At 32.4% G+C, this 26,283-nt stretch overlaps 2 protein-coding genes and 1 pseudogene across 2 annotated transcripts; 2 read left to right on the top strand and 1 right to left on the bottom strand.

Annotated features, from left to right (window-relative positions):
* The first annotated feature begins 317 nt into the window (after positions 1-317).
* LOC110718768 lies at positions 318-6,145 on the top strand (annotated as a pseudogene).
* A 5,549-nt stretch (positions 6,146-11,694) lies between these two features.
* Positions 11,695-14,171, top strand: LOC110718971 (zinc finger MYM-type protein 1-like). Its single transcript, XM_021897908.1, has 2 exons — positions 11,695-13,122; positions 13,248-14,171. Exons 1-2 carry the CDS (start codon positions 11,695-11,697, stop codon positions 14,169-14,171), a joined length of 2,352 nt encoding a protein of 783 aa, XP_021753600.1.
* Positions 14,172-15,561: 1,390 nt separating this feature from the next.
* On the bottom strand, positions 15,562-20,464 carry LOC110718767 (cyclin-D3-1-like). The gene is made up of 4 exons (XM_021897668.1): positions 19,438-20,464; positions 19,116-19,317; positions 18,210-18,340; positions 15,562-16,568 (listed from the first exon to the last, which is right to left on the bottom strand). The coding sequence occupies exons 1-4, from the start codon at positions 19,954-19,956 to the stop codon at positions 16,128-16,130; spliced, it is 1,293 nt and encodes a 430-aa protein (XP_021753360.1). The 5' UTR covers positions 19,957-20,464; the 3' UTR covers positions 15,562-16,127.
* Between the last annotated feature and the right edge of the window lie 5,819 nt (positions 20,465-26,283).

Genomic DNA, 26,283 nt, shown 5'->3' with positions numbered 1-26,283 from the left:
TTGTGGTAGTGGATGAATGGTGAGAGGGTATAGTTTGCAAGAGGTAGTAACTTAATATCTAAACAATCAAACGAGAAAAATTACTCTAGTTTACTTGTAGGTAAACATTGAAGTTTAATTTTTAACTCGTACAATGCACAGGATAAAAGATAGTTTGACTTCCCTATTTTCACTTTTATTTCGCTTAGTTTAACTTTTATTATCCTAGTAATACATCCCTCCAATCCAAGCATGCCCTCAGAGTTAGGATTAATTCTCCTGGTGAAAAAAGATTTTTAATTACTATTTTTATTTAATCTTTTACCAGCCCAAACAAAATTTATTCTTCCACTCTCCCAAACCCCGAACACTCACTCAGGCAAAGGGTTTTAGGCTTCCTCTTTCTCTCTCCCTCACAAAAACCCTGCTATCAAAAACCTCCGAAACCCTAACAATGGAGGGCATCTCCTACCAACGTTTCCCTCAAATCAAAATCCGAGAAATGCGAGATGATTTCATGAAATTCGAGCTCAAGAAAACCGATTCCAGCGTCGCCAATGCACTTCGCCGTGTTATGATCGCCGAAGTTCCGACCGTCGCCGTCGATCTCGTCGAAATCGAAGTTAACTCCTCCGTTCTCAACGACGAGTTCATCGCTCACCGTCTCGGCCTCATCCCTCTTGTCAGCGAGCGTGCGATGGCCATGCGCTTCTCCCGCGACTGCGACGCTTGCGACGGTGATGGGCAGTGCGATTATTGCTCGGTGGAGTTCCATCTTCGGGCTAAGTGTATTGGTGATCAAACGCTAGATGTTACTAGCAAGTATTACTGTTACTCCTGTTGATTTCTCTGAGGCTCCTGCTTCTGATGATGCTACTGATAATCGGTATTTTTTCGTCAATTTTCATCAAATTTTCTTTGCTTTGTTGTTAGTTTTTGTTTGATTACTGGTATTTTGTTGAAAGAAACGATTTTTCCCTTTTTAGGGTTGTGCATTTTAGAATTGTTAGGGTTTTGGATTTTCTGTGATTGTATATTTAGTTCTTCATTATTCTGGGTTTTGAATTGCTAGGTTTGGATTTTCTCAACCCTTATGCGTGCTGTGAGTGCTTGTAATTTGGAATTAGTGAGTAGATTGGAATCCATGCAGACTTTTGGAGTTGGAAAATAGTTTGGTTATATTAGTTCTAGGTTTTTGGTGGCTAAAGTTGAATTTTTTGGCTTATTATTAGGGATTTGAGCATAGTGAGGTATATTTGACTATATGAGGTAGTGAGGTGGCGGAGTAGAGAAGCTGAGAAGGGGATTATGAGTAAAGGGAGAAAATTAGTGGGATTTGGATTGCTAGTTGTGTTTCTTCTGATTGGATTAAGAACGTGTTTTGTGATGCATTTGACTAATGGGATAAGTCACAATTGGCAATAATGGGCAGGATGTTGTTTGTTCTTATGGGCTAAATTGAATAATAAATGTTAGAATCTTAGAAGATGTTTGGAAGTTTATGATAACTTTGTTCTAATTTACTTGGAAATTATCTATGAGTGTTTGATGATTTGGTTTCTGTTAGGAAGAAGCTTGAAAGGGAACAGTTACTTTGGTGTGAGAGGAGAAGAGTGAGAAAGTGAACTGGTTAGGGCATTTAACAGGAAATTGTGTTATATTGAACTCATGCAACATGCAATTCTGTATTATAATTGCAAAAACAATCTAGAATTAGGCAGTTAGTTGTGACTTTTTGGTTCAGATGCAAATTTGAGATGTTTTTAGCCGTTGCTATTTTACTTTTAAAAGGTCAAGAAAACCAGAGATGTTCTGATCACCCTCAATGAGAAAATTTGAAGAAAGTACTTGGATCCATTGCAGAGAACAATATTGAAAAAAAAGAAAAAAAACAATAGCATTGTAGTAAAACGACAAATCATGTTTTCAATATGCACTCGTGCATATTGTTTGATAGTTCCATACATGGGGGAAAAAATCGTGGAATATAAGTTGGAATGGTTGGATTTTCCTTTAGCAAGTTTAGATCCCGTTATTAGCAGGGGATATGGAGGTTTAGAATTTCATAGCCATACACTTTACTGGAACACTTTAGAAGGAATATTGTTTTAATATGAATGAGAGATTTTAATGTGAATAGGGGCTTATCAATGGGTGTGCTAGATGTTAGTTCTTGAGGAAGAGGGTTTAGAGGTAGAACAGCAGGTGATAAATTTATCATATGTGAGTGTTAGATGTGCAAGTCTATTAGTAGATATATCATGCCAACATTGGATCTCGTGAGTGTGGTCAGTTTTGCTACTGCATGTATAAATGATGCAATGCAAGTTGAATTTAAATGCAAGAAGTGTACAGCGAGCTGTAATAGCAACTATTTTGAATCCTAGTTTCAGATTTTTGGATCCTAGCTTAACTTACCACTAAAGAGTTGAGAAAATAGAGAAGATGTTTTGGACTTCTGGGTACTCTCAAAGAAACATTTTTTGAAGAAATGTGAATGGACAATGGCAGTGTTGAAACATTCCCATCAAACGTAAATGACAACACTGTCCTACGTTGCTGTGTTTGTCTGTATGATGTTCAATACATCCGTGCATTAGAAAGATTGTGGACTTTAAGGAATTTTAACCGGCGGATTTACTTTTTTTCATTATAAAAACTACGTCAAGCTTAAATCATGTCATTGATGGAGTTTGGTTGGGGGGGGGGGGGAGGGGTTAATTCTCAGTCATACCCCTTACCAGAGACCACTCAAGAAGGGATTTTTCATATTTGATTTAGGTTGTATTCCAGCTCAAATTTTGGCCTTGTATAAATGACTAGCAATTATGTATATACTAGAGAGTTTGGTAAATCATAAGTCATGCAAGGACATGAATACGTCTTGCTTTGATTAGTGGTGAAGGTAGATAACTGATTTTTCAAGGGTAAATTATGTACTTCCTCTGTTATATTTTAATCGCAACATATTCCTTTTAGGGAAGTTGCAATTAATTGCAACATTACTTTGTAACCTATGACTCTGTCTCCTCATCTCATTTATCCCCTATTATCTCCCTCTATCTCTCTAATCTCCTAAATTCATCCCCTTGACATTGCAACTAATAGAATTAGCTATCTGTAGCAAATTGTAAAAGATTAGATTGATTTTGTTCTATTCTCACCAATGCTGCCTTCTCTGATTGCTGTTTTGGTATCTTTGATAAGAGGTTTTCTCTTCAGTTTTGTAAAGGTCCTTCCAAAACATAGGTTGTCTTCCCTTTGTTCTTTGAGATTCCCGTGCTGTGCCTTGATGATCTATGTTTTCTTTGGCACGACTGAACTAATATCTTTGCATAGTTTGTATATTTAATCTTGTTACTGAGGTTCTTTTTGTCTTCGGTTTATGCAGAGGAATCATAATTGTGAAGTTACGTAAAGGTCAAGAGTTGAAGCTTAGAGCAATAGCTAGAAAAGGCATTGGAAAAGATCATGCCAAATGGTCTCCTGCTGCTACAGTAACCTTTATGTATGAGCCGGAGATTCTCATCAATGAGGATATGATGGAATCATTGTCACTTGAACAAAAGAAAGAGTGGGTTGAAAGCAGTCCTACTAAAGTCTTTGACATTGATCCTAATACTCAACAGGTTGGCATCTCATTAAATTTACTGGCTTGATTGTATCATTTTGCTTCTGTTGAGATTATGTTATAAGTTGTGTCTTACTTTTAAGGCAGATTTTGCTGATATGTTTTTTTCAGGTCACAAATAGAATTTTACTGTAGTCAAAAAATATGATTTAAGGAAACTATTGGGGTTGGATGGGGTTATTTCTGAGAGATCAGTTTTGTCATATGTTGATGAGAATGAAATGCCCTCTTGACCCCCTTGTGAAATGGAGCAATATTAGATGGCAAAGAATTCAAAATTGTTGGTGTTTCACAACATGCTTATTACTAGGCCTCTTGTGCAGAGCATGGTTAGTGATAGAGTTTTTTAAGTTCGAATTTCGTTTACTTGCTTTTCAGCTACGCGATTATATATTGAGATTGTTATGGAGATGTTTTCATTCCCTACCTTGGTTTTGCTAGCTGTTTTTATGACCCTCTTAATTTGCCATTTGTACCAAAAGAATTTCTTTATGCATGATGTATCTTTATCCTCTAGTTTCCTGTTGTATGGAGTCTTTTTATGTACAAGGCTTACTTGTATCATAAACTACAATATTATCTGATTGAAATTTCATCACTACTTTGAAACCCCTTTTTATCTGTTAATGTAAAATCCCGCCATCTCAGCCATTTAAGATACTACCTCCGTTACTTTTTTGATGCGACCAAGGGGTATTTTTTGTGAGACTATAAATTTTTTTTTTTTTTTGTTGCAACTAAAAAGTAATGGAGGTAGTACATGGCATGGCAAGCTAATTAAGTATTCCATAGGTCCACAGTGTAAAAGCCTTTTGAATCACATAATATATTCATGCAGAGTATTGCTGTATATACACTTGTACCCTCCCTATAATGAATATAAGTATATAACCATGATCACTTCCCCAAAGATCCTTGGTGGAGAGCATAATTCTGATATTAAGTTCCTTGGATTGATATATGTGCACAGATTAATTTAGCCAGGGGATGGAATTACAGAAGAGTTGATAAGGTCTATTACCAGTCAACTTATTATGGGCTTAGTATGATGGTCTATAAATATTGATGGTGATACAAGCTTTGATCTGTGAATCTATATAAGCTAACCTGTCTAATGTCTAAGTTGTTTGTAGAAGTGTAATGTTTGATCAAGTGGTCCAGTTGGAACAGGATTTGTTTTGAGGTGTAATCCGACTATGTTATGATCTTAATAGGCCAACAGGTTTAACTAGATAGCATTGTGGTTGTGTCTATTTTCATATTTAGACTCCATGCATGCATTTCATATTTCAAGATATGAACAATAATGTGGTGCGGGGTGCCTATACTGAACACAATGTATATTTGTTTTGCCCATCTTACAGGTAGTTGTAGTTGATCCTGAGGCCTATACCTATGATGATGAGGTGATTAAGAAAGCCGAAGCTATGGGAAAGTCCGGGCTTGTAGAGATTTACCCGAAAGAGGACAGTTTTATATTCACAGTTGAGTCTACTGGTGCAGTCAAGGCTCCTCAACTATTACTCAATGCAATTGAAGTCCTAAAACAGAAGCTTGATGCAGTTCGGCTGCCTGAAGACACCGTGGATGCTGATGATTTTGGTGAATTAGGTGCCCACATGCGAGGCGGTTGATTAGCTTGGTACAATTTGTCTAATTTTATATCCTCGTGTATGATTGAAACAATCCTCAACTTGTTCATTACCTACTGGATATTAAACTCGTGTAATGTAATCCTAATCTCAATCCCTAACTCCCAAGAAGTGGTCTGCTATTTTGTTCTAAATTAACAATCACTGGCATAGACCACTGCTGTATAGACTCTCCTTCGAAATGCATCATCTGGTTGACCTGTTATTCTTTGTGCGTGCATCTTTTTCCAAATTGTTAACTGATGCAGTTTTATTTGTGCAACTCACAGGGAAAAGCAGAGTCTAAAGCTTTTGACAAACTGTAAAATGCCGCGTCATCCTGTTATAGCAACCATATGACAAGGTATTAAGGTGTTCTTACTTCTTAGTCCCTACTGCACATTCGGTGCCAGTTGCTTAACTATGCTCCTAACTACCTTACATTTTTGTTTGTTAATTGTACCTTAATTCAGTATATTTTGGAATGTCTAGTTTTGTTTATGAATTTGAAAATAGATCTTTGTGACAGCTGCTCTAATTGACTCTTCAACATCATCAATTATACTGCCTGATTTGAGACAAATTATAGTACTGATTTGTCAACTAATGTAGCAAGCTAACTCTTGATTTCCTCCAAGCTTTTGATGATAAAATTTGGTTTTGTAGGACACCCCAAACCCAACTGTTAGTTGTTGAAGCAGTCACGGAATTACTACTATGTTTAAAAAAAATTAATACTATCTGTTATATTTGTGGTCCTTTTTATTCCCAGTTTTAGGTGCTATGTTATGTCCTTGTTTTTGACTATGACATCTTATTTTTGGGATATCTCATTTACCTTAGCTGTTGTTTGTTTTCCATAGTTGAGCGTCTTGTTAATTTATACTTGTCATTGGTGCCGCCTTCTTGTGGTGGTTCTACCCCTTCTAGGCCTGATATGTTTGTGGCATCGGCGACATGTTTGATGAATGAATCACAACTAATGTTGTTTAACTTAGAATGGCCAAACAGATTTTTACATCTCTTTTAACTTCTAAAATGTTTCAGATTTGAAAGTCTTGTTTGTGTTAGCTCTCCAAAGAAATGTAGTTCTAGTGCTACATTTGGTAATGCATTGTATGAAAGATTGTAATATAGTCCTGCTATTAATTAGTACTTTAATAGTAATGCTCCTATGATGCAACATTAATCAAGAACAGGAAAATGCCGCAAAAAAATGCTAATTTGAAGCGATTGAATAAATCGAGCTTTACATTTGAAGAAAACCACTCATTTACGCGTCTAACTACACCTGATGAACATACACCCGAATGTATTACAGGAATTGCTCAACAAGTCAATAACTTTATTTTTCCTTTTTGGAAGTAATGTCCATGATTTATGTTCATACTTCTATAATAAACCTGCCTCCATATTTATATCTTGCAAATTAGCAAATCGATATTGAAAAACAAATTCTCATGATTATTTACACTCGACCATCAGCTAAGGCCCTTGTTTTTATCGCTTCTTACATAATCCTGTCATGATTTGCCAATCATCCATCTTTTATCATAAAATATATTAAGTCAATTATGAGTAAATTTTTATATTTTTTTTAAAAAAAATGGTCCCTTCTGCAGTATATATGTAAAATTCAGGATAAAATCTGAGAAAAAAGGGCTGTTGTTTTCTTGGTAAACCCACATCGAAGTGGGAGGTCATTCATTTCTTAGCCAGTCTTTTAATTTTTGAGGGTGGGGTGGTTGTAGTTGTGTCCCAAAAAAATATATATATAAATATAATTAAATAATTTCAAATTAAAAATTAAATAAAATTTATTTAAAATAGCAGTATCTTTGTCTGAAAAACAAACATGCTTGCAAAATTTCATGGTGTCCAACTAATTTTCATGGAATTACAAATATTCAATTTCAGCACTTGTCCTTTTCTTTGGCCCTTCTTTAGGCTCCCACAGCGGCAAAATTGTAATTAACTTTAACATTAAGATATAATTCCAGAAATTTTTACTTTTGAGTACTTAAGTTCATGTCTTCCTTACTAAAAATGTTATTTGGAGATTTTCTATGAAAGGTTTCAATCTTGATTGTACATGTTTTTTTCTGGTTGGAAGTTTACTCAAACTTTGACGGTTAATTTTTTCCAATATACTCGTATCGCATTGACAATAATGGAATAAAAACTGTATGAAATTACTAGTACAAGTTAATAATATTTTTAAAAATTAGATGAAAATAATTCGCAATATAATCATCACATACACGGGTGACTTACATTGTCAAAATTTCAATATTTACAAGTACCTTATGTTTTTGGATATCATTCTACGGAGTATTCTTGAACATAAATTTCAAAATTCATACATATTACTTGTGTTTAGTGACTGACGTTGTCTCCAATTTGAGTTACTTGTGATTAATGACTTATATTGTCTCCAACCAATTAATTCCCGATGATCAACAACTCTAAAGTAAAGTTGACTTATAGTACTTATTATGAGGCGTTAAAAGTAACTTTTTTTTTTATAAACTAAAGTATGAACTACTAGTAAGAAAATTGACACTTTTATTTTGTTTAAATTATAGTTATACCGTCTCATACAAGATACAAAAACTACCCTTGCGTACATATAATATGATTAGTATTCCCTAGTATTTCAACAATAATTTGCAAGAACAAAATTTCAAAAGAATAGAGTACTCCTAGTATGATTTAAATGCTAGGACCAGCATGCTTCCTCCTGTAGACGTCCCACTGAAGGGTGCAATACAGAATGGGTTCATTATCAAAAAAAGATAACTTAGCTTGTTTATATCCAAACATACCAAGATCTTCTTGTTTAATTTGTTTCTGAATATCACATCGTATTCAAATTCAATTTTCATTGATAAATACAAATTCGAAAAGTAAGATTGCAGAAGCACTCCTATAAAATGGTTACATGCTTTTTGGCATTACATTAATTTTTTCCATTCCCTTGATAATTGCCTTGTTTTTATGACCTTGATGATTGATTGTTTAACGTTACATTAAATGGTAACATCTTAGAATTATACTACGGAATAATACAATTACATTTGGTCTAATAGAACGTACCTATAAACTTTTTTATTCATGCACTAGTGAAAGTTATGTGAATTGTGTACATCGAGTTGGTTAATGATGTTTTTTTTTTTTTTTACAAATTATCAATTCAATGAATAATCATGAGTTCGCATACTCTTTCAAACAATCAATTTTAAGTAAGAGTTTAGTGGTAAAATCAATCACAAATCATTACATGCCCTACAACTTCTTCAAATTAAACATCTTTGAATAGGACATAAGCAACTATTGTTTTCAACATGTGTATTTCCAACAATTTTTTATATGCCATCATAGAATGTATGAGATAAGTTTTATTTTCAAACCTAATAAATAAGTGAGAACCATTCATTAGCCACTAAAAAGACATTTTTATTCTTAGCTTATTTTGTTGGACTACTTAAATTCACTTATTTTTGGCTAAGCTGAACTCTTTTTTTTTTTTTTTTTTTTTTTTTTTACCTCTCGTCGATATTATATCAAATCATTCAAACAAGGTGAACAGAACATAATAGCGAAAAACGTTATTAAACTTATTCATTCAAAGGCTAATGAGAAACTAAAACTGTTAACATATCCATTCAAAGGCTAAAGAGTAGCTCTGATTTCAAGCAGATTGACTTCATGGTTGTTAGTTGTTAGACTTGTTACACCATGTAACATAAAATGTGTAAAAAGTAGAGTATAAATATATAAATAGTGACAACATATATATAAATAAAAATGTAAGTTTTGTGTGGTTTTGAGTCAAAAGGATGAGAGTGTTGCACAAAGTTGGTAAAGAAATGTCAGAAAGCTTTAATAAAAACCAAATGTATAGAAACTGTAAAAAATACTCACTCTCACTATAAATGTGTTTAGTTCAGATCAATTCAGAATGTTATTGTAATGTTTATGCTGTTGTTGCTTTATTTCTTCCATATTTTATAGGCTCTCTTTGTTGCTGTTACTTATCAGACCACTAGATCAGCTGGTCCATTTTTCTCCTCTTTTCTTTTAATTTTTGTCATTTTTAGCTTTACAGCTGTAATCATAAAAAATAGTGATTTCTCTGAAATGTTTTTCATGCAATGCAACTCTTTATAGTTTATATACTATACTACTAGTCCATATGGATTTGACAAGTTAATTTGTTCTTGTCTACTTTGTAAAGCTAATGTATATTGTATAGTAAGCTAATCTAGCTTGATATTAATGTTGATAGATTGATCATTATATGATAATGATTTATATAGTAGTAATTATAATTACAAAGGTATATAAAGACATACTTCCTCCGTTTCTTTTTACTTGACCCACTTTGACTTTTACACTATTCATCACCCCTTCTTTGACCGCTTATTGTGAATTATGTGTAAGGAAAAAAATATTTATGTGGAATCTTGTTAAAATCGTCTCAATAAATACTCTCACAATGTATATGAATTTTATAATTTTTACTTGTGAAAAACTATAATTATTGATGGTTAAAGTTTTACATTGACAAATGTGATAAATAAAACAGGTCAATTAAAAAAGAACGGAGAAAGTATAAGTCAAGCCTATTATTCATCGCGACATTCCTGATATGGACATCCTATTCAGCTAATGTGTTAGAGATTAATATAACGTGTGGCATCTACTCGTAGCATTCAACAGTTCAACAAGGGTGTTGCTCAGGTCTAAGAAATATGATCCAATTTGAAATTTAAAAATTGTGACTTTTGAAACACTAGGTGTCTTATTTTTCAAATTAACTCTACTTATTTTTAAAATCAAGGAAATAACTTTCTAAACTTTACCTCCTAGAGTCAATTGTTTGTTCTTTTGGCCATTAAAACTAATATACATATACTTCTTATAATTTAAGCTATTAAACTTATTTTTAATCAATTATCTTATTAAACCGTACACATTTCTATACTGAATCACATGTTTGTTACTACATTATCTCTTATAAGCTCGAAAATTGTATACCACATACATATACTGACCATTGTATATCTTATTGACAAAAAAAAAACATTCAAACCCTAGTAATATACCAGAAGAGACCAATTCAAAGCACTAATTATAAACAAAGAGACACAAAACCATCTAATATTAGAAAGAGTTAAAAAGGGATTACCCATCATACTACCTCCGTTTTTTTTTTTAGTTGACACGTTTTGACTTTAGCACTATTCACACACTTCCCTTTAACCCTGTTTTGTGCTTTATACGTAATGAAAAATATAGTCATGTGGGATCTTGTTAGATTTGTCATGATATATATTTTCAAAATATCAAATTTTCATAATTTTTGCTTATTTAGTAATTAAAGATATAAATGATTGAAGTTGTGCATTGACAAAAACGACTAAAGAAACATGTCAACTAAAAAGAAACAGAGAAAGTATTATTCTATAATAATAGAAGTGGGGACTAGCCGGCTTGACCTCAATTTTGTTTGTCTTAATTTATTTATTTTTATGGGGAAGAATTGAAAAAACAGAACCAAAATAATATAAATTGTCCTATAAATCATGATCTCCAGCATGCACCTATTTTCACTTACCCAACCTTAAAAGTAGGGAACAAAGTAGTAGGAATACACTCTCTCTCCTCCACAATCAAAGATTTTGTCCCCTAAATAATTCAATTTTACACTTCAACACTATTGACCTTTTTGCTTTTTCATGGATTGGTGACTCCTCTATCTATGGACTCCAATACTCCATCTCATATGATCAGCTCATATAATATGTACACAGGGGCGGACTCAATTAAGTGACATAGGGGGACAGCTGTCCCCCCAATTTAAAAAAAAAATTAAAAAAAAAAAAAAAAAAAAGCAAAACAAATCGCACAGCGCTGCTCCATTTCAATCTTCACTCCAATTCGCCATTACCACTACTCCACTAGTCCACTGCGTCGCTGCTCCACCATTCCACCAACCGGCGACCGTCGAGGCTTCGTGCGTGCGTGGTGCGTCGCTGCTCCTGTGCGGCTGTGCTCCATCTTCAGTCTTCGCTGCAGGCGCGTGCGTGAGTGCGTCAGGCGTCACTGGCTCACTGCTCCACCGACCACCGCCTGTCCGCCTTGGCCCCTGGGTTCCTCACCACTCGCTGAGTCGCTGCTAAACTTATGGTATGTCTTGCTAAGTTGCTAACCCTAATTCGAATTTCGAAATTCCCAATTTGTTAATTTGAAATCCCCAATTCACCAATTGTTAACCCTAATTTCCAGATTTTTGTTGAATTATTTTAATTTTAATTGCAATATTTGTTGAATTTTAATTTTAATTGCAATTTTAATGTTAGGTTTTATAGTATGCATTTATGCAATGATGTGAATTGTGGAAATTCCGAAATTGAATAATTGATATATATTTTTTAATGTAATTAGGAAATGTCAAATGATTCACCTAATTCAAACAAATCCAAGGCTACTAGAAAACAACCCGATCTTCGACAATTCTTGTCTAAAAGAAAGAAACTCCATGAAAATGAGTCCAATAACTCCCCTTCATTAAGCCCCCCTCAAAGTCAAGAAGATGATATGGAAATGGGTGGTTCAAGTACTTGTAATGTACCATTGGAGGAAAATTTGTTATACGATGTTGAACTTCTTCCTCATGATCCGGGAAAAAGAATAAACATAATGGATTACCCCGCAAATGAACGAAATGCAGTTAGGAGGGGTTATATTCTTAAAAAACCTTGCCAACCAAAAACTCATGACTTTCCTCAAAGACAAGTGTCTGGTTTACGTCGCTTTAGTGTTCATTGGTTCAAGAAATGGGATTGGCTTGAGTATAGTATTGAAAAAGATGCTACATTTTGTTTTGTATGTTACTTGTTCAAGAATGAAGTTGATAGTTATTCGGGGGGTGATGCATTTGTTGATGGAGGGTTTAGGGCATGGAATAAACCGGAAAGATTTGAGAAGCATGTTGGTGGAATTAACAGTGCTCATAATCTTGCTTATGAGAAATATGTGAATTTAAGAGATGGAAAAAAAAAATCAATCTTGAATGTGTTTGACAATGCAAGTGAGGTGATTAAAAGTGAATATTTTATCCGCTTGAATGCATCTTTAACTTGTTTAAGGTTTCTTTTGGGGCAAGGTTTGGCATTTCGTGGACATGATGAAAGCGGGGAGTCATATAATAGGGGTAATTTCCTTGAGCTTTTGAAATGGTTAGGAGAAAAGGTTGAGGAAGTAAGACAACATACTCTTGAAAAAGCACCTAAAAATTGTCAAATGATTTCCTCTTCTATTCAAAAGGACATTATTAATTGTTGTGCCAAAGAAACAACTAGGTGCATAATAGAAGAAGTTGGTGATGATTACTTTGCCATATTAGCCGATGAGTCAAGTGATGTGTCCCAAAAAGAACAACTAGCTCTTGTTTTGCGCTTTGTTAATAGAGATAGTGGAAAGGTAATGGAGCGATTTTTAGGCATTGTTCATGTTGGTAATACTACTGCTTTAACTCTTAAAGATGCAATCATGTCTTTACTTGTTGAACATTCATTGAGTCCATCTATGATAAGGGGGCAAGGGTACGATGGAGCTAGCAACATGAAAGGTGAAATAAATGGTCTTAAGACTTTGATTATGAATGATACTCCAAGTGCCTACTACGTACATTGTTTTTCTCATCAACTTCAACTAACACTAGTTGCCGTTGCTAAAAAGAATGATAGTTGTGGTTGGCTTTTTGAGATACTTGCAAATTTATTGAATGTGGTTGGAGTTTCTTGCAAGAGAAGAGAAATGATTCGACAAGATCAAGCTCAAGAAGTTGCTCGAGCATTGGATGTAGGGGATATTGTGAGTGGATCGGGTTTAAATCAAGAACTTGGTTTGAAAAGGCCCGGGGATACTCGTTGGAGTTCTTATTACATTATTACAAGTCTATTTCAAACATCATCCTCTTATTTCCTACAATTGTTAAGGTACTTGTACACATTGGGAAGCATGGTGTATCGGAAGATAAGTTCAAAGCTCAAATTGTTTTAGGACAATTAGAGTCATTTGACTTTGTTTTTATTGCTCACTTGATGTTGACTATTTTTGGTTACACTAATGATTTGTGTGTTGCTTTGCAAAGAAAGGAGCAAGATATTGTAAATGCCATGGAACTTGTCACTTACACAAAATTGGTGTTGCAAAAAATGAGGGAGCAAGGATGGGATACTCTCTTAAACAAGGTAACTTCATTTTGTGCTAAACATGGTATTGTTGTTCCCACTATGGATTCTCCTTATGTTCCTCAAGGAAGATCAAGACGTTTTGTTGAAGAAGCAACAAATGAACATCATTTTCGGGTTGGAATTTTTGTAAGAGTGATTGATTTGCATCTTCAAGAACTTGATGATCGATTTAATGAGAGGAATATGGAGATACTAATATGTATGGCTTGTTTAAGTCCTAAAGATAACTTCTCATCCTTTGATAAAGATAAGGTACTTAAACTTGCCTCTTTTTATCCCGAAGAATTTTCAAGCTTTGATTTGATGGCTCTTGAATGTCAACTTGATATATTCATGGAGAATATGCTAAATGACGATAGATTTCAAGGTTTAAATGACCTTAACTCTCTTTCTATGATGCTTGTTAAAACTAATAAGCATAAGACTTTTCCTCTTATTCATTTGCTTATCAAGTTGATGTTGATTCTTCCGGTTGCCACGGCAAGTGTTGAAAGAGTCTTTTCTGCAATGACATGTGTCAAAAATAAGTTGCGAAATAGCATGGGTGATCAACTTATGAATGATTGTTTGGTCACTTTTATTGAGAAGAATGTCTTCCTCAGAGTTTCCGATGAAAAAATTGTTGATCGCTTCCAAAATATGAAGACTCGAAGGATGAAAGTGTAATTTTAATGTAATGTTTATGTAATTTTTTTCATCATTTGAATTGTATGACTAAGTATGTTTTTTATTTTGAAATTTTAATATTAAGTATTAACTAATTTGTGTGTTTGAGTTTTTTTTTGTTTTTATTTTTTGTTAAGCTATTTGTAAGTTAAGCATTTTGTCCCCCCGAATTGAAAATCCTGGATCCGCCACTGACCATATTGGGAATAGCTCGGGTTGACATGTCAACCGGCAAATGGGGCCCTTTATATAATCGTGGATTTATGCACAAATTGAATGGCTCGCATGCACTGCTTAGATTCATTTTTGTGGTTCCAAAAGTGGAAAATCTGGTGAATAAAGCCAAAGCAAAATCTAAACCCCATTAGAAAAGAAGACTATACTACTTCCCATGATATGATCATCCACTAATACGCACATTTTAGCTTAAAGATGTTTTATATGTGGCCCGTAATGTTTAATGCCCCTTTTTTCTTAATATACTTTGTTTTGTACAAGTTTTTTTTTTAGAAGAATGTAAACTTTACATGCTTAAGTTTTCTTTTATAGAAGAATGTAAACTTTACATGCTTAAATGTAAGTTACCGACTATAGTATAATGAAAAGAGACTTGATTGCACTTCAATCATTGATTTACATTGTGAATGTATCAGGTATGTTACATCTTTCTTCCGTTTTTTTTAGTTACATAATTTTTTATAAATGAAAGTTTTAATTTTGTTGCATCACTTTCCCTTTTAAATTAGTTGCTAAATTCTCTCTATATCTATCACATTACATGGGCCCATTTTATTCCCTCTCTCTCTCTCTATTCCAAAAATTACCTGAGTCCGCAATAATAAAATTGATGCAACTAAAAAAAACAAAGCAAGTATATCAGGCTATGTTTGGCATTGTTTTTTATTTTATGTTTTCTGTTTTTTTGAAAACAAAAAACCAAAAACAGGAAATAGGAAAAAAAATGTTTCCACTTTTTTGTTGTCAGTTTTCAAAACTATCATGATTTTAATAAGTTTCACTAGTTTTTGGTTAATTATATGACATATATCATATGATTTTGTAAAACAAAAAAAATCAAAAAACAGAACACCACAACAATGCCAAACGAACCCTTAGTTGTTTTAGCCGGTGATGATTTAGTTGGGGTCTAATTATGTACTTAATGTGCACAATGTAAAACTTTAAATATGGATTGTGTATAGACTTACTATGTCGTAATCAACTAATCAAAATAAGGTTGTCCCAAGCCTTCACCATCTATCACAAATCAAATGTTATATGAAACCCTACATCATACTATTAGTCTGACCAAGTAAAAAAAAAATTCTCAATGTGCATGATTATTATAGTACCTATAAAATGATTTCAATCAACCCCAAATTGACAATTATTCACAAAACTGTACTTAATACTAATTTTTATTAATTAATCATGATTGTTGGAGTAGGTTAAAATGAATGGTGTACAGTCAATTCATTCCCCTACTCCCTCTAATAAAACCAAAGAAAAATCAGAAAATAGATACAAAAATAGTACTTCCTCTTTAGTCCTTTTTTGTTAGTGGTGGCCCACTTCTTCTAGGTCAAACCCCCCAATATATAAGGTCCAAAGTCTTGCTCACCAAAAATCCTCATTTGGGCCCCACTCCATGTTTCTTTTCTTCACATGCATTCATGCATGCATGCAAAGTTTCTTCTCCCATTCATCATATAATATATAGTTCATGAATGCATGCATGCATGCACATACATACATGAAGCATAACATAATTGCATTGAACATACATGAAATTTAAAATGGTAGGGCGGGAATGAATTTATAACCATATAATATACAAGTGTTTACTATTATATGATATAAATATGTCCCCGTTTTTTTGCAAGTATATAGGACTTAAGAGAAAGGCTCTAGTTCGAAAATAGACCGCCAAAAGGAGAGAATTGGACCGGAATAAGCTTAACGAGGACTACCAACGACGTCGACAAAGACTCTTGAGAGAGAGGGCAGCTGCAATGGCATGAGCTGTTCATGCACTCTACTCTTCTTCCTGCTCAACACTGGTGAGGAGGATACTGAAGAAGACAATGAAGACGATGACAATGACAACGAAGATGTAGATGATGATCCCATCATTTGAGTAGTCGTCGTGGCAGCCCATGAATCATTGGAGCTGTCACAGCTAAGATAGTATGCTTCCATTACTCCACTCGGGCTGCTTGGAATAACATCACTGCTTGAAGTAGGCTGTTGAGGTCCCGGAGGAGGGGGGGGAGGAGGATAGTTGTTTTTCGCCGTCATCATTTCGTCGAACGTTCTCTTTGCCTTACGATTGTCTTCGGTTTTGCTTCCGCATAATGATTTCTCCACGATCAGTTGATAACAATCATTCACCTTGTCCTGTAATAGTACGTTAAATATGAGAAGAAGCAAAGATAATGATAATCATACGGATTATTTATGGTACGCAGGCCAGGCTCTAAAGATTAAATAACTCTCAAAGAACCCCGTTATCATAAATGGAGATAAAATCTTCTATCCGACTTTTTGTGTATCATGTATACCCCGTACATGTTAGAACATTCTACCGCCTTTTGTATGTCAACTTACAGCACAAGTGTATAACTTAGCACCAAAAAATAATTCCAAGGAACATGTAGCATTGTTAGCACTATATTGAAATTATGAATTACTTATTATAGACCATATTCATTAAAAAAAAAAAAACAAGGAAAGAAAATTACTCCACTTTAGTCTAGTTTAATCATAATTTTGAATTTGGAAGTACCTCGAGAAATGATGAAATCACACTGTTTTAACTTGATTTATACACTAATACTCGACCACTAGGAATAAACAATGATCTTAAACCAATAATTTTCAAGCTTGAAAAAATTAAGAGTTTCAACGGAAGACTGGATCGCACTAAGCTCAAACAAATTATTAATATCGCTTATCGAAGAGACTTTAGTGATTAAAGTTTGATTAACTTAAGTAAGTTTTGTATACAAGCAATGTAAGATTTTAAGTAAAGAAAACAAAGGAGTTTCCCAATGTGATGGAACAAACAATTAACAACAGGGAAAGAAACACGATGCCTAGCTTCATAGAACTTTGTCTTGTCATTTCTATTCAACTAATGAAGGTACTTTTCGACAGAGTTTCCCTACATTACACCGTAGTTTGAACCTTTATTTTACGGGATGTAACAGTAATAAACAATATGCATATTTCCTTCGTTCTAAATTAATACGGTTTTTAACATAATTATTATTTATGGAAAATGTACTATTGATAGGTTCAAAATCCGGAGTACTATAGATATTAACCAAGTCTCACTTCCAAATTTGAATGCATTTTTAGCATAATGATAACAGTCACCTTGAAATAACACCCTAAAAGCTACGATTGATTTATAAACGAATTTAACTATTGCATGTATTTCTCAATGGGCATTTTTACGGTATTATACAAATATTATTAGTGTGTACTTGCGTTGGCCCTCGAGAGGAGGACATCCTTGTTCTTTTATTCATTTTCTATAAGCATTTTATATTAAATATAAGAGGCGGACTAAAATTTAAAGATAAGAGACAAAGGTAGAGAGGGGTTATTGACCAAGTGTACCAAAACATGTGATACATATAGCACATTGAAGACCTAAAGATTTTCGTGAGACAATATATCATTATTGTTTTTTTTTAATATAAAATGTACTACTCTTCAGGAATGAAGTACAGCACATTACTTAAAGAATTGTATTGACCAAACTACCCTTCCTTTCAAAAACCAAAACTGCCCTAAATATTTTGTGACAATGACACCTCATCCATATATCTTAGGACAAAAAGGTTATCATTTTCAAATGTGAATCAAAATTAATTCATAGATCTCTAAGGGATTAATTATGACCTACCCACAATATATAAAATGTGATCCCATTGACCTCTAATAAATTTAATTAGCATTCTTAATTAGATTAGATCTGATGAATTTTAATTAATAACAATTAGAGGAGATTATTTAAAATTAGGGACTAACCTTGCTGATATTAAGCACACCCAAAAGCTGATTTTGGTAATCAAGAGGGTTACATGGCTCAATCTGGTCAATGACATGCATCATTGTGGCAGTTGCCAATACTGATGGTAGATAATTCACAAATCTCCAATCTACATTTCATCATCAACCAACCAATCATCATTACCAATTTTCCAACCAAAAATATGAAACATTGAAAAATACATGTATATATTAAATGCTCCTAGTCCCTACATCTTAGATTAGTCATCACATGGATACTTTAATGTTAACTATTAACGTGATAACTAATATGGAGTACGGAGTATTGGATAGTGATGAATACGATCAGTCAGTGTACGTGTAATATACAATGAAAGGATATCTTGTTTGATATGTAAATTAAACAATAAGTGTGACAACTGACTAACTAGATAACGTATTAGTTTCCAAATTACGGAGTAGTCATTGTCAAATGATGTAATTAGAACTAATAATGTGACAAACACCAACACATTTTCAAGTAGGAGGGCATATTCCACATGATCTTATTCATGGACACCTATGTTATAACTTATGAGCATGTATGTAAAATTTACAGTTGTATTCATAAACAGAGCAAATAATAAAGTCAAGATTTACACATGTAGAAAGTCATACTATAATTAAATGCAGTAGAATAAAAACAAAATAAGTCTGAACTTTTTTATACTCAAAAAACTAAATAAATTCTAGAATAGGCGCATATTATGGTTGTACACTAGAAGTAGAAACTCAGAATAATAAATTACAAGAAACAAATTAAATACTTATTACGAGTAAATTTTTTTTATAATTTGTAAATACTAACTTGCATTATATTTTTCTACTCATATTATATGTCAAATATGAAAGGGAGGTAGTAATTATATTTTAATGTTAACTTACCAGAGAGGAGAGAGAGTAAGAGTCCTTGACATCTCCTGAGAAACTCCCAATGAAGATGATTCTTCAATCCTAGCCGTCTGATTATATGATCAAGAAACGAAAGTGGGGTCACTGGATTCATCTTCCAATCCAATGTCGACAACACTAACAACTCCATCTTCTGTATTGTCTTTGCATCAAACACATAGTTTCCTCCTTCCACCTTTAACAAAAACACGTCCCAATTTAGTCGTCACATTTAGTTTAGTTTACACTGACTATCAACGCGACTATTAAAAAATCCGAACATGGGTACGTAACAAGAAAAGAAAAGAGGACATACAAGAACTTGAAGATCAAGGAGAAGAGGAACATGGGTTTCTTCAACTTTAGCAGCAAGAGAAAGACAAGTAACAGCAGTAAGCTGAAACATCCAAGGTTTATCCTTTTGAAAACAGAAACTTGATAAAAATCTATCAAGATAATTTACAGCAAGAACAGAAGTTAAGGTGCAAAACCCATAATAGGAATTGACCTTTAAAATCCATTCAACAACTTCATTTCTCGAAGAAGAAAGAGTTTTAACATCAAATCCACCATTTTCGGACGAAAAAATAATCCCCTGTTTTTTTTCTTCCTCTTCTTTAGAAAACAGAGATCGGATTTCTTCATCTTCCCAGAACAAATCTTGTTCTAGTAAAAGAAGTGGAAGTAAAAAACCGCCATTGTTGTAATTGTTTGGTTTATCCCATTCTTCGTCTTCACCGTTGTTCGCTTCATCATCTTCCAATTTCTCTTCCTCGCAATACAGAGCGTCTAACAGAGAGAATGGGTTTTGTTGGAATTCATCCGAAGATGCCATTTTTTCTTTTTTTTTTGAAAATTTTCAACTTTAGATGAAAAAAATGGTTTTTTTTTTTTTTTTTTGTTTGGGTGGTTTACATAGTAGTTTTCATAATGGTGAGAGATTTAACAAATGATAAAGATAATCGTCATTGATAATAATAGCCTCTCTTGCTACTCAGAGAGTAGAGTAGAGAGGAGAGAGAAAATGGTGTGAAATTTTTAATGGAAGAAGTGAAGTGAAAGGGGAAGGGGGGAGAGGAAGGGGAGAGGGATGAGATTTATAATCTCAGAGAAGTAAGGAGATATCACGCTTGTCCTTTTTTATATGAGATGGGATTTTGAGGCAGATTTTTTTTTTTTTTTACTTGTTTTTTTTTAGTTGATTTTGGGGTTTAGTAAAAACAAAAGCTCTTGCTTTCGGTGGTAAGTATGTGTGAGAGTATGGTAGAGGGGAGTACTCCGTAGTATTATACGGAGTACTTACTAACTCAGTACATGGGGCTTGTTTAGTTCGCCTTATTTATACTTTGTATTTATGTAAACTGATTATCTGATTTAATCAAACTTTGATCTGATGTGTATGATAATTTATAAAGAAAAAATATATCAAGTAAATTCTTGTTAGATTCTTGATAATGTATATTTTATTAATTTGTAATTTTCATGATTTTACGTTACGAAATTAAAGATATTTAGCAATAATAAATTGCACATAAAACGATAAAGTGTCATAACTTATTTTTTCTGAAATAAGTAAAAATAAGGTGAAATAAAACATGACCACAGTTCACTTGGTTTTCCAGTCTTTGTTCAATTTACTTGACCCATAACTATAGGGTTGTGTATCCAGTACCAATTTAAACAAGATTTTGTTGTAAAGAGAGTATAATGAGTGTGTGATCACAACTTCACAAGTATGATCTGGATGAGTATAGTATAACGGGTATATAAAATGAATAACGTTTGCAAATAATTGTTAAATACCATAGACATAAATCTTATATTCATGTTTATAGATTATTGTACATGTAAAGTTAAAGAAGTAAGACAAACAAATTATATCAAATAAGCAAAATTATATCGTCGGATCAAATCAGACCAAATTAAACAAGCCCTAAGAGGAAAATGTGTGATATACCTTATTTATTAAAGGAAAATAAAGAATACTTTTTTTTTTCTCTAAAAATATATGGAATAATTATCGACTTATGGAAATACGTAGTATTGTTTTCTACCCCTTATCTATACAAACTAATGAAAATAGGGAATGAGGAAAGATCATTTTAAAAAAAATATATATATATTTTCCATCAAAATAAATAAATCATAAAACTCTAGGGAAAAATAAATAAATAAATAAATAAAGGTGCGAGCTATACTCTGTAATTTTTTTTTTTTTTTTTTTTTTTTTTTTATGAGAGAGAACGTATTTTGAATTTGAGAAATGTAAACAATTTTTGTGGGAAGGGGAAAAAAAAAAGGCACACAAAACGAAATGGACCCCCAATGAAAAGAACATGTAAGAGAAGAGGAAGACGACAAAGAGAATGCAACACTGCTCGAGAGATCAAACAAAGAGAACCCTTTGTTTGGTTCATTAGTATGTACAAACTACTCTTTATTTATTTTTTTGAAACACAAACCACTCTTTATTTAGACTAATACGAGTAACGTAAAAGATAATTGGACTATTATTAGGATTCAAATACTCGTGAGAGACTAGAGTAGAGTAGTGGGACTTCCTTTTGTTGTTTTTACTCTTCTGGAAATTTGAAGGAGCTCTACTTTTGTCAAATCTTGTATACTTGAATTCTTATTTTATTTGTAAATGTGTTGCGTGTTTTGTCATTAAACACTACACACAATCATATAAGCTAACTAGTCACTTAAAAGTAGAGGGGGTAAAGTACCCTTCTCACTTGGCAGGATTCGGATTCCAGATCTTTAGAATCTGGGGTAAGAAACTTACTAAGTGAGCTGAACAATGACATATATGATAAACTATAGGGTTATATAGTATTTAGAATTTGACTTGTACAAATTATCTAATTTCCCAATTATTTTGCCTCATGCCATTGTTTATCATGCGATGATGGAAAACATCATTGCATTCTTCTATTAATACTTCGTAATAGTTAGTTTGATTTATAATTCAATTTTAAACAATATAACTACGTTCTTCAATAAAAAAAAATTTAAAAAATAAATAATAAAAATAAATTCAATATAATTACATATCAAAAAACATTCTTGATTAGCAAAATTCAATATTGATAGTAAAAATTAGTTTTCCATCAATAAAAAGGAATTCACCTCAACAAAAGTCAATCTTCACTAGTAAAAAATAGCATAGCCTTGTTTAGTTTAGTTAGTAAAATTGATAATCTTGCCTTTTGCGACTTAACCCAAAAAACTTAACTTTCACATATCTTAATGACCTAGCAATAGATATATTCTTTCAATAAAAAATTACGTAAAAACACACTAAAATATCTACGTTGAACTCATTTTTACCAAGTATTCGAGATTTGAAATTGAAAACCGCTTGTAATTTTGTAAATAAGAGGTCGAATCTCATAACTATCGGCAACTAAAATCATCATTATCCATCCTTTCCTCATCAATACATCCTAAGAATAGTTTCTCTCTTTCTTTGGTAATCAAAAATAGGTTACTATCACCAATTCACACCCTGTCAATTCCCTTCTAGCGTGGGAACTCCATCATTACTTGCATTCCAAAACATTAACACAATGTACATTTTATATTACCAATCATTAAATATAAGCCAAAGGGTAATTCCTTATTTTTATTAAAAGTACAAACACACGAAAATTGTTCATTGTTTTTGCAGCACTTCCTTCTGACAGACAAACTAAAAAGCAACTCAAACCTAAAGGACTCGATCATCAATAAAAATTACTATTCCAAGGTCAATCTATAGTTGACTGATATAAAATTAGTTTTAATTATACCAATTTTGTCCTCAATAATCATGATGTTACATTTTCCAAAAGCACTCCCTAAAAAAATTATTATTCTTAAAGTAAAAATTAAAATTATAAAAACTTTAAATAAAGAGACACCGTGATACTATGGGACTACGTATTTCAATGCATTTTTTTTGCTCTTTTTACTTTGGTCCTCTCTTGGGTAAATTAAAAAAATTAATTAATTATTATTATTTTTATATATAAAGGAGGTCTAAAAAATTATACTCCTAAATAGAGATAAGGTAAAAAAAAAAAAAAAAAAAAAAAAGCATATAAAAGATAAATAAAGGGAATAAATAAAGAAAAAAAAGTGATTTAATAAATATTAAAAATCACGAGAGAATTATGAAGTACAGTTTAGGATGACAGTTGTAATCCTCAAAATATATTAATACAAATGAGGAAATAATATAAGGAGGGGATGAAATAAATTAAAAAATTAAAAAACAAAATGAAGCGAAAATTGACGAATGAGAAGCCATACCCTGGTAAAAGAGCACGCTCCTGTAAATGCAATAGGGAAAATAGGCATGTCGATTGGGAAGGAGCAATATAGCTTTAGACGTAAGACGTTGCCCTCTAGTTCTAGCTTTATGGGTTTTGTTATGTATTTCAAGTACCACGTACTTTTTTTCCCACAATGTTATCATGGTACATTTGGTACCTTTGTTTCATAAAATTTGCGACCATAGGCTGTTTACATATTTCTAATTTTGTACTTGTATGTAACCGTTATTATTGTTTTGCCTTGCTTTGATCAAGTATGATAATTTGTCACAATATTGTTACTTTCATTTAGAAACTACTCCTTTAACCATTAAAATTAAGACACTATGCAATGTTAATTAAGTTATTTAAATATTTTATTTTACTTGATTTACATGTTCCAACATTTTCAAAGCTTGCACGAGTTTTCATTTAGGACCAAAAACAAAAGAAGACAAAACAAGTACTTCTCCACAAGACCACAACTCATATTAAATAACCGAGTGTTACAGTTGAACATTACACACCCATGCCTAACACGACTACCCGAGTCCGAGCAATGGTACAAGGTGATGCAATGCATTGTAATCCGGTGCGTTATAAGCACAATCCATAGAAGCAAGTGAATTCCTTGAGGGAGAGAAGTAGAAAGTCATAATTAATGGTGTCTTGTTATAACAGAAGAGAGAGGAAAGAGAAGATTGCAGGAAAACAGCTAGCCAAAAAGAAGGTACGCTACTATTGACGTGCACCAAAGTTATGATAAAACAAACCAATGACACTTCAATTTTTAATTTTACCCCTTTGCACTGTCACTAGTGTAACAATTTTATTTTGGAATTTTTTACAATTCTATCTTAATTTATTTTTGTCCTCAAATTTTTAACCCTATTCTAAAATTGCATGGACCTACATGCAAATTTTTTTTGGTACGTCATAAATGTCATGCAACTATATTACGGGGTTATGTATGTTCCTAAAGTATATATGAATATGACAAATATAGTATATGGTATAAATGCGTAGGCAATTCGAAGAGTATATACTAGCATCAATATTTTATGTGTGTTTGGAATTATGTGTTTTTTTTATTAGCAAAATTAAATAGAAAACGTACGTCTAGTTTGTTGGTGTTTTACGCTGATAGCATGCATTAATCAAACATATTTGTCCCTCTTGCACTGACAACTGACTCACTGACAAGTAAAAGAGTATGTATGCATGTTGGAGTATGTATAGATACTTCACTGGTAATTTAGTATTGCCGTAAATCTTAATCTGACTAAATCAATTTTTAATTTAACTTTTTTAAGATTTGTGTATTTTAAAAAATACTCTCTCCGTTTTTAAATGCTTGTTCAATTTCTCTACGTACGGAGTTTTAGGAAAAATTGGAGAAAGTAATAAAATATGAAGGTAGTGGGGTGGGTGGAAGAATAAAAATTGTAAAAAACAAAATTAATTGAGAAAATTGGAGGAGAGAGAATATGAAATTAATAAAATATGATTATGTTGGATCCACTAGTTGAGATGAATGAATTAAATATTATTAAATCTTTCCAAATAAGAAAATGGTAAGAAAATAGAGCAAGAATTTAAAAACGGTCGAAAATAAAAAATGGAACAAGTATTAAAAAACAGAGGGAGTACAAAGTATCAAATTACATAGAAAAAATTACTCTAGTATTTGTTTGCAGGACTCTATACGAACTCTTTGGATGAAAGCTATTAAAGTGGTCGTGATCTATTAAAAAAAATAAAGGTTATTACGTTGATTAACTTGCAAGTTGTACGTCATGGTAGTTTTTTGACAATTTTATTTAATTATACAGTAATCAATTAAGTTATGCTTAAACGATATACCTTGTTGGTTAATAAATAGAGGTATAACATAAAAATCAAGTCAAGACATAGACTATGTTCATTCATATGATTAATATTCAAATTTTTTGCTTAAATAGACTAGCTCGTAGTCTCTTTGACTTCAATCTATCTTTCCAAATTATATATGTACGACTTTTGTCATGTGAGAATGAAAATCATAAAATTTACTGATTTATAGTGTGAGATGGTGATTGAGAATTGTTGTTGAAAAATACATAAAATTGTTTTCATTATCTATGAGTTGTATCTTTTCTGGGAGTTACTAAATGTCACAATGGAATTACTTATGTCACAATTCACTTTTTTTAATGGCATTTTTTTTTCGTTTTACACTCTCTCGATTCCTACTTCTATCCTTTGGGAGAATGTTTGATAATCAGAGTGGAATTATGGGCAATAAAAACAAATAAAATAAGTTGATTAGAACACACAATCTTGAATCAATCCAACATAAGGATATAAGTCTATTACAAGATTTTTTAATTTTTTATTTTTTTATCTCTAAAAGTAAATGAAAGAAAAGTTACTTAAGTGACCTCCATGTTCTATATCCCCCAGCTAACAATTCATTTTATATTTGTTACATACTTTTTTTTTTTTAACAACAGTATCATCTTTTAATCTTCCAATTTGATATTAAAAGATTTATAAGGATTTAAAGCAAAACTTTTTTATTTATTGAATGTATTCTTTTTGATTTGTTTTGAAATAATATCCAACTTTTGATAAAGGATCGAATCATTGTCCAAAATGAAGAAGATCAATGTTTTTTTTAAAATCCTATGGTAAACACAAAAACAGGACAACATTGTACACTTAGTAATAGTAAATCACAATAAGAATTAATAGGTTATAAAAATCATACAACTTTAATTGATAAATCCACATCAAATAATGCATACATGTGTATGATGATTCATTAGTCATTGCATAACATACGTCAATGTGTATAATCTGCATGGATAAATATGACATTCACA

The sequence above is a fragment of the Chenopodium quinoa genome, unplaced genomic scaffold (genome assembly GCF_001683475.1).
Source record: "Chenopodium quinoa cultivar QQ74 unplaced genomic scaffold, ASM168347v1, whole genome shotgun sequence".
Classification (NCBI taxonomy): Eukaryota; Viridiplantae; Streptophyta; class Magnoliopsida; order Caryophyllales; family Amaranthaceae; genus Chenopodium; species Chenopodium quinoa.
The sequence above is the reverse complement of the archived record's forward strand: the minus strand, read 5'-3'. Positions and strand labels throughout refer to the sequence as shown.